The sequence below is a fragment of the Caenorhabditis briggsae genome (assembly GCF_000004555.2).
Source record: "Caenorhabditis briggsae complete genome, chrI, whole genome shotgun sequence".
NCBI classification, from domain to species: domain Eukaryota; kingdom Metazoa; phylum Nematoda; class Chromadorea; order Rhabditida; family Rhabditidae; genus Caenorhabditis; species Caenorhabditis briggsae.
The window spans coordinates 10653549-10663095 of record NC_013489.2 but is presented as its reverse complement, the minus strand read 5'-3'; the positions used below and the strand labels follow the sequence as shown (position 1 = coordinate 10663095).

The 9547-nt window shown below is 41.4% G+C and overlaps 3 protein-coding genes across 3 annotated transcripts; 1 reads left to right on the top strand and 2 right to left on the bottom strand.

Annotated features, from left to right (window-relative positions):
- Window positions 1–191: 191 nt before the first annotated feature.
- Window positions 192–771, top strand: CBG12852 (the record flags this gene model as incomplete). Its single annotated transcript, XM_002640266.1, has 3 exons — window positions 192–269; window positions 316–494; window positions 537–771. 3 exons carry the CDS (start codon window positions 192–194, stop codon window positions 769–771), a joined length of 492 nt encoding a protein of 163 aa, XP_002640312.1.
- A 69-nt stretch (window positions 772–840) lies between these two features.
- On the bottom strand, window positions 841–7323 carry Cbr-let-363 (the record flags this gene model as incomplete). The annotated part of the gene is given in 13 exon segments (XM_045241195.1): window positions 841–861; window positions 909–1065; window positions 1114–2278; window positions 2322–3642; window positions 3657–3830; window positions 4670–5218; window positions 5271–5799; window positions 5851–6020; window positions 6063–6330; window positions 6369–6676; window positions 6720–7008; window positions 7056–7150; window positions 7204–7323. 13 exon segments carry the CDS (start codon window positions 7321–7323, stop codon window positions 841–843), a joined length of 5166 nt encoding a protein of 1721 aa, XP_045094985.1.
- A 231-nt stretch (window positions 7324–7554) lies between these two features.
- Window positions 7555–8389, bottom strand: Cbr-mrpl-47 (the record flags this gene model as incomplete). Its single annotated transcript, XM_002640264.1, has 5 exons — window positions 7555–7771; window positions 7821–7942; window positions 7987–8092; window positions 8135–8299; window positions 8349–8389. The coding sequence occupies 5 exons, from the start codon at window positions 8387–8389 to the stop codon at window positions 7555–7557; spliced, it is 651 nt and encodes a 216-aa protein (XP_002640310.1).
- Between the last annotated feature and the right edge of the window lie 1158 nt (window positions 8390–9547).

The following is a 9547-nucleotide window of genomic DNA, read 5'->3' as shown; positions in this document are numbered from 1 at the left end:
GAAAATGGTTGACATATATATCGACATAATTTTCAATTCTCACGGCTATTTCTCGTTTTTCAAGACCTCCTAAACCTAGTTGAACGTGTAACACCTCAAATCTAGTTTCCAATGCTTCGTCTACCACTCAAAAATTAGTTCTACGAGTTAACGTAAACGGTGTAAGACAGAAAGTAATCGATCGATTGGAAATGTCGTCCGGTAATTCGTCTCGGCGCCATCGCGGACCCAAACCATCTCGTTTCCGGCGTGCAGAAATTCCCAGTAGTGTAAGTGAACTCCGTTGTACTAATCTCAGATTTTCAAAATTTTCAGAAAGGGACCCGCACTTCTTCCGGATCGTCCATTTCATCTGTTTCATCCTCTTCTCGTGTTCAGTACAGCAACACCAATCGTTCATCCTCGGCGGAATGCTCTGTGACTTCGGAACCCATCGGTGTCCGCAGCACCAAGAGCGTCGGATCCGCAATCTCGTTGGCAAACTCAGTGTTCAAGTAAGCGACTACTGTAGCCCTTATATAAATTACACATTCCAGCGTTGTTGCTCCGGATCTCGACATCAATCCTGGAGATCGTAAGGAGATCTACAACTTGGAAGACAAGGGAAAACTGGTGATCATCAATCGTGTCAACGGAGAAGTCGTCTACATGCTTCGTTGTGTCGATGGAAGACGTGTCTACATCGAGAAGGCCGCCGAGGGAGCTAGCTTGATTCTGACCAATCAGAAGGGAAAAGTGATAAAATCACTCGCCGGACACTATGTGACATAGTCATATCACAGCGGAATATTATGTGCAGGCAAAGAAGAAAAGAAGTCAATCGGCCGAAATCCAGCATCTCTATTTTTTAAAGATTTTTGTCTATGTGTTTGATAAATAAAGACTGGAATTAAAGAATATAAGCATACCTTGTACTCAATAGCTTCCTCTAATTCAGCCATCTGTTGAACTGAAACCATTGGAATATAGGCTCTTTCGTAGCTCTCATTTGCCATAGCTGTCAGCTCACTGTCGATCATCTCGCGAACTTTTTCGATCAATCCCATCGCTTTTGTATTCTCATCACTGGAAAAATTAGAATTGGGTTTACCTATTTTTTGAAATTTGTCTTACTTATGAACAGCGACAACTGCTCGAAGCATAGCTCCATCTTGCGTATTCTCTGATATTACCGACACATATTCAGCCATTCGTTCCCAATTGTCCACAGCCCATGCTCCTCTCGCCGCAATGACTGCCATTTTATGATCCAACTGCTTCTTATTAATCTCATCTCTTATCGAATCACTCCGTTGTGATCTCTGCTCCGCCCATATTGCCGATTTCGCGTTCAACTCATCCCATCGTGCCAACGCCTCCAAACATCTCATCTCATGCATTTTAGCCTCTTCAGCGGCTGCTGCCTTTTCTGGCGTTTCGACGTCATTCTTATCCAGATTCTGTAGATTCGTACACGAGTTCTTTTCCTCCATGTATGCATCTAACGCCTTCTCCCACTCATTCAACTTCTCGTACCAACGACCACGTCGTTGGAAATTCATGTCGTTTCTCTCAGCGTACCGAACGACTCCAGCAGCTTCTTCTTGAACATTCAACTTGTTAGCGTAGGTGATAAGACTTTGGCAATCATTTGGACGCAGTGTGATCTTTCTTCTGAACGTCATCGGTGCAGTTTCAGAGCTCTTCAGCACACTCATCTCCTTATATCTACATGCTTTCGCAAACGCTTTCGTCTGTTCAGCCCACATTCCGAGAACATCATGGGTTATGGGGAGTGGTCCTTTCTCAGAGTGATCCATGAACTCTGCCAGATTCAAAATCGTTTGAATCAGTTCGGGAATTCCAGTGCTAACTGCTCGAAGAAGACAAGCGGTAAGATCCTTCTGAACTTCAGAATCTAATTCAGTCCACACGGACATGAATGCTGCTGGGAAGAGATCACGTGCCAGATGAGGATATTGATCTCCAAGGGATGAAGCAGCACGGAGTGATGGAGAACTTCCACTCTGAAAACCATCAGATAAGAAAAATCTGACTTCCAAAAACAAATTTACCTTCAAGAATCCTATACGAATCTTCACCAGCCATTGTAACCACTCGTCTTTCGATGTCAAATGCTCATTTTTCCACTGAGACATCACTAAATCTTTATTGAGACGTTGCTTTGTGATCTGGATAGTAACAAGTTCACTTGTTGATCGAGCAGTCGTTGGTGCCACTTTTGGAGTTTCTTCTGGAACTTTTCGAGAGTAGGAATCACCAAAATTCGTCAAACTCACTTTTATCTTCCAATCCAAACTGATAATAATCATCTCTGTTACCATGTCGGCTGTTTGCAGAATCCATTGATCCATTCAGAAGTCTCTCATGCAGCTCATTATTCAAGTAAATGTTTCCAGGATCTCCTCGAATCGCCGCTTGTGCTGATTGCAAATTTCCGTTGGATCCAGCGAAAACGGACGATGTGATAACGTCGCGAGACATTTGTGCTCTTTGAGCTAATTTTCGATACGTCTCGTAATGAACACTCTTGTCCAGAGCATGCTCACGGAGTTTCTGATCGACTCCTCGCTTGAAAATATCAAAGAATTTTCCAAGTTGTTTGATTATCTCAATGAGCAATAGAAGCAACTTGTCTCTCATTTCAGCAACTTTGATATTGTGATGCCAACTCTGCATCATTCTTGGAGCATAAGCAGATACATCGACTTGTTGTGTCATATGGAGCACAGTATCCAGAGCTGTTTGACGAATTGATAATTTCAAAGAAATGTCGTCAAGGATTATAAGAATCGGAGGGAGAACTAGATGAAGATGCTGGACAATACAATAAGTGAGTGGTCGAATTGATTCCATCACTTTCACAGTCAACACTCGTTCTTTGGTTTTATCAGTTTGAAGAACAGTCAAAAGATACGGTATCAATTCTCCCGTATACTTGCTGAAATCGTTTCCAATCGCAGTTCCCATCTCGGTCAGCACTTGAATCACAACCATTTTCACCGAGATATCTTCCTTCCAAGCGTCAGCAATGATCGTGAAGATGGCTGGCATATACGGTGCCGCATGCTTCTTTATAATTGCCACAAAGATTGCCAATTGTTGAAGGAAGAACTCTCTGTTAGTGCCATGATTCGACTGTTCCGTTGTTTTCCGACACACTTCTATGAGTCTCGGTACTACTTGCTCTGTGTACAACGGTGCCATTTCTCCCAAACTTCTGAAGATTGTCACTATGGCTTGAGCGATTTCCGCAAAGTTCTGTGAGTCCTCGTCCTGCATCATAATCATTAGATTTGCAATTGTGATCGCTGGATAGAACTCGTCAAGAGTACACTTTTCGTAGTTGAACCAGTGGATAATGTCTTGTCGGGGATCTTTCGAGTCTTCTGCGTTCATGGGAAGTGACAAAGCTGTGCTTATAGCGGTTGCGCTTTGTACGGATCCAGTGAAAACTTTATGGGTGTATGGATCGATGGCTCCAAGGATACCAAGAGTCTTGATAACTTCTCTACGCATTGTGTTCGACATTACTGTCTTCAGAATCCGAAGTAGGTCATCCAGAAGTGTCGGATAGTCTCGATACGGGTCTACCACGTAGGCAGTTGATCTACATATTCCACCAATTGCTCGGAGAGCAGCCTGCAAATTTGAGCTATGCAGGACATCAACAGAAACAGGCTTACCTCTCTTTTATGAAGGTTACTCGAATCATTGATCATATGTGTCAGTTTTTCAAACAACGGCTTCAGATTCTTGACTATTTCTGCTCCACCAATCACCGAAATCTCACTGATTGCATGTAGAACTTGAGCTGTCACTTCGGCGTACTGTAAGTATATAGAAGCGTGGATATGAAAAATATGATGAAAGAATGATAATTATTTTTTGATTTCGATTTCAACATTGTAATTTCATTTGATCAATTTCGGAATAGATGTGAGTTTTTCCTTGAATTTTCCGTTGGAGTCAATTTTCTAGATGCTTACATTATTATTCCGTTATACAATCAGTGTGATTCTTCCGATTGTTCTTCACGTTGGATGCTCAAAAAAGAAGAAAGCGCTGGTCAGTACAACTTCTAAGAGCAGCACAATTTCTTCAGCAACGAAGACTCAGGAGAAGACTCAGACAGGAAATACAGGATCCAATATTTCCAAAGAAGCTCCTAATGCACCGGTTAAACCACCCACAAAAAGTTCGGATAACATAAAAGATGCTAAATCCGCCCCACCACCAGCAGCAAAACCATCAGTGCCAGATGATAAGAAAAAAAAAGAAGGAGACGGTGGAAAGAAGAAGAGGTCATCTGGAGAAAACGGGAAGAAAAAGAGCGCGAAGAGTGAGCAAGAGACTCAAAAAATGGAATTGGAAAAGTCGAAAAAAGTACAGAATTCGTGTATGAATACCGCAATTGGGGGGTACGATTATGGCCACGGTTCGAGAATCATCGAAGGTATCCATCTAGGCTAATACAAAGTAGATAATTTTTAATTTTCAGATATCAAAAGTTGGAGCAGCTGGTGGAGGTGGAGATGGTGGTGATGGCGAGGGAGGATACGAGAAATTAGGAGATTTGTCAGCTGATGAACTCAAGAAAATCGCTGAAGCAGCTCCGGTTTAGAACTCTATTACTCTTATTTAAATAAATCTTCCACTTTTGACCCACCTTTTGATCATTTCTCATCTTTGGAATCAATGCTACCATAAGGGATCCCACATATGGTCTCATAAACTTCGGACTTTGTTTAGCCAACTGCGCAATCATTTTCGCTGAGTGCTGCTCCAATCTCGCCTGTCCACTCTGCATCATTTGACTCAGCGTTTCCAGAAGCATCAAGCGAAGACGTGGCAAAACCAATGCAGGATTCAATTCTGCAAGACGCCCGAGAAGTGTGACACAAGCCTGTTGCATTTCGAGCTTCTCATCGTGCAGAGCCATGAATTGAACTTCAAGCATTTCTGGTTGAGCGAGATGAGCGAGGAACGGCCGGGGCATTTGCCCGAAGCAACTGATGACTTGCATTCGAACACGAACATCTGGATCGTTCACAATTACAGAACACACAGCACGGAGAACTCCATAAATCGTTTGAAGGAGACTGTTTCTCTTGTCAGTTGTAACTTTCTTGTAGACTCCAACGAACGGAACAACCATTTCACAGCACGAAGAAACAGCGGCAAGCCGAATTTCCACGTTGTCCGCAGTCAGATAGTACTGAAAATCGGTGGTCAGAAGTACGAATTGAAACGGGATGAAAGTAACTCACATCTGCCACATACTGCATAATTCTCTGCAGAGCTCCTCTTGAGAAATAAAACTCTCCGAGAACATCGACAGCAAGAACAATGCGTTGAAGCTCTTTTGGCTCCTCTATCGCTCTCTGCAAGATGAGCTTAGGACTTGGTGGTCGTCCAGTTGGTTCTGATTTCGGTGGAATTGGAAGTCCAGTAAGTGTGTGATATACGGAAGCCATGACACCGTCTTGTACGTTCAACCTGAGTTTCGGAATTCGCATCATGATCATTTTGAGAACATTTGCCAATGATCGGGATAGTGGAATATCCATGAGTTGGGGAATGATGGCTTTGATCTGAGCAGTGACTTTCTCATGATAAGAATCGACGAAGAGAAAGAGGAAGGTGAAGAAACTGTCGAGAGCGTCAGAAGATGTCGTAACTTTCTTTATTTCGGCGGAAATGAAATTGATAGTTGCCTCGATTCGATTCGAATGTACATCTGGGTTATGAAGCATCATCATGCCGAGTGCTGGAGCACCAATGGAGTTTTTTTGAAGGCTGTAAATTGAATTTTTATATATTAAAAAGACGGAGGAGTAGATGTCTTACACATGGAATGCAGTATCATACGCGAGTGTCTGGAAAGTGCGATCTGACTGTGGAAACGCACAGATTCTAGGGAGAAGTTGCATGAGAACCGTATTCAGGTGAATGCCAGGCATCTGTTTGTTTTGAACCTTATTTGCAAGAGGAATCATTTGCCGGACACAATCAATTATCTGAAAATGAGATTGATTGAGATTGATCGATTGGTGAGAGGCTATTACTTTTGAGAAATTCTCAACAACCAATTTTCGCGATGTGACACTTTCTACAATGACTGGTTGTTTCGATAGACACAGCCATTCTACACCATCGTCTTCGTCTTCTCTCAGATATTTCTGTTTAACGAAATTCGAAGATTCACATCGAACCATCTCGAATCTTGAGTCTGATATGCGCAACAGTTCATTCAGAATCAATGCGACCGAGTGCCATTTGTCATGAATATCCGACGATTGATGATTCGTATTCGCCGTCAGAGCCTCGCTGAAGCACTCTTTGAACCATTCGGTTTTATTCTTGGCTTCTCGTTGTGAACAATCGTCAGTACTGTATGCAACGCGTCGATTCCAGCAAGACGAACCAGCACTTGCTTATCTTTGATAGCAAAGAAGATATACTTGAAAAATAGATTAACACGAAGGAAAAAGGCAGTTGGAGTGGCGAGTGCTATCTCCCGAGACAGATGAGCAGAGGCAAGTCGGCGTTGTTCGATTAGTGTCAAGTCCTTCTGATTCTGCACAGGTGGCTGGTAACTGGGCACGTGGTGAAGCCATTCCTGGCAATGATCCAGACATCGATCAACTAGTTCGGCGGCGTACGTTTTGCATGTCTGCAATAATTGAATTCACTAGATTTCTTTCTTCTGAACATACCGTAATCAAAAAGGCCAGTGCTTTAGAAGCCAACTGAATAGTTTGCTCATCTATTCCGCCCCCATTCAGCATTTTTAGAAGATAATTCGCATATCTGATGACGTTTGAGGAGTGAGTTTCAGCAAGACAAACAATCAGATAGATTCCTGCTCGTTTTTGAAGGATCCCTGTCGATTTCATGCATTGATAGACTACACTCTGAGATGGTCCATCTGTTCGGCCATCTAATGCATTGATAAATGCTTCTGCGAATATCACAGGCTCGTCTTTCAGGTCATTCCGAACATATCTAAATAAACTTAAAATGTTGAAAATGATTTTTAGATAACGGATAACCTGCTGAGTTCTCTCGCCGCATCAACCAAAGAGCCGCCAGTAGTAATCCGACTCCGATATTGTGCTGCGAGCGCGCACGCTGCGTCGATGCCTTGCTGAAACTCGATTTCCGGCTCTAAATGACCATTCTTGCCATTTCTTCACTTACTTTCCGATGTTTCTCATCGAAATTATTTATAACTGGCGATTGGTTCGGATTTGATGATGTGGTTGGTGTCTTCTGTTTGTCTGCTGACATTTGAAAAGCTATCCCGTGTTGTTGGAGCATTTCACACGAAGACGCCAATAACTAGTGCATTGTTTCGCTGTTAATTCAATATTGAATCTGTTAGAGAGCTAGATTAGCAGGTAAACGAAAGGGTTTCTGACCCGAAAAAATAAATAAAATATTCAACATGATCATAAAAACCTTTTTTTTAGAACAAAACAAGGAAGAAAACAAGAATAAAGTGATAATATAATATGCCTACTACACTATAAAAATCATCTGATAATTCATTTATCTATTGAAAACCCGTGGTGCTCCTCTCTTAAATCTGTCCATATCTTCTGTTCGAGCAGCCCGTCTCTTCTCATCGTCCAGCCTGTCTCTATTCTTAAAGAATTCCTTCTCCTGCCAAAGCTTCTGCATCATGTAGGCGTCGTCGTCAAGATATGGCGTTTCGTATTTTTTCTTTCCGGGCTGTGGTGGGGAGTAATGCTCTGTTGCTTGTTTTCTGAAATATTTTGTGACTTTTTAAATATGGTTTTTCCTTTAAAACTTACTCATAAGTGAATCCGGCGAAAGAAGTGATGGTTCTCTTTCTTGGATCAGCCGATTCGCCAGTTTCCAATTTGAATACAGCATCGTTTCTCTCATGAACCACTGTTTCGATTCGATCCATTGACTGAAAAACCACAATTTTCTTTCCTTTTTCTCAGACAGTATTACCTCTTGAACGCGATCGATTCTCTCTGGGTTCGGCATGTTTCGTGCACGTGAAACATGCGCCTTCTTCATCGTTATCAGCATGTTTCGCTCTTTTAAGCATACGTACCTAGAAAATTCGATGAAATTTAAAACTAAATTCAAGGCTCACCAAAGTTTATGCAAATCTGAGTTACTTTTCAGTCGCAATTCTTCCTCTGTCCATGATCTTCCAGGCCGCGCCTTGGGGCGGAGCTCAGCTTTTCCGAAATTCGCTTCGTCGTCGAAGAATTGCTTCATTGTGCTGGAATGCCGAGTTGCAGCGACATTTTGAGATCTGAATTAACACATTTATTCAGGTTTTTTATGAGGAAAGCAAGTCTTACCGCACCGCCGACGACATCAAACTCGGTAAACTACGCCACATTGTTGCTGGAGACCCTGTAACGCAAAAAAAACGATGAAATAGATATTTAGCAAGCACAGAAAATTATCTCAGGACAATTAGAAGCATTTTTCTGAAAGCCTGATGAGAAAATTGTGACAGGTGCAACTAAAAAGTGTATTTTGCTCAAAAAATTGGAAAAAACTGTGCGTCTTGCAATCGCGCTCTGTTGGACTATTGATGTTTTTGTTAGCGGAAGTTCAAAAAATATTGTTTCCAGGAAATTTTTTGAAGAATCAACTTCAAAATATCCTTCCTGAGAAGATTAGTTGAATTTCTTGATAATAATTATCACAAAACATCAAAATGTAATACTAAATAAATTTATCAAGTTTCCTTCAACAGAATTCCGAAAACTCTGCCCGGATTTGGCCTTAAAGAGTGTTCTGCGATTTGTTCAGACGACAAAATTCAAGGCGTCACGAATATTGCAATCATGCCAATCGGAGCAATACTTTCTGGCAAATGTGTCGGACCAGCCAAGATAACTGCAAAAATTAGGAAAAGAAATAGACTAAAATGAAAGGCGCGGCGTTATATTCTTCGAAAGGGAGCTTTCAAGAATCTCTTGAAGTTTTTAAAACTAATCGTTGTTCTTATACAGACGAAAAAGAGGAGTAATCATATAAACATTTGAATATGATTTTCAGTGTGAGTGTGGAAACAGAAAGCTAAAAATCTTCGGTGGCTGGTTTTTTGAGAGCTTCTTACTCGTGTCCTATGAACTTGTACGTGCATATCTAGCTTTAAATGGTTTCAGCACTCGGTTGCGGGATAATTTGCAGAACGCCAGGACTAGCAAGAATATTTACTTTATACACTTGAGTAAAAATATTATTTCGGCAGATATTCGATGTCTGAAAGTGATATTTAGAATTTATGCTCAAAGCTAAAAAAAAATAAATATTCCGTCTTGAAATGAATCACTTGAAACACCAAAAGCCAAGAGCTGTGCCTGTTTAAAGCGGCATACTGTAAACCTGTGAGATGCGTTGTTTGAAATCAAATTTTCGTACGTTTTAATTGAAATTTGTTGAAGCACATGCAGAGTTTCACAGAAATTTGTTCCAAAACTTGCACAATTTTGATGGAATTAATAGATTTTCATCAACTTTGAAAATATCACAGAATTTTCAGATT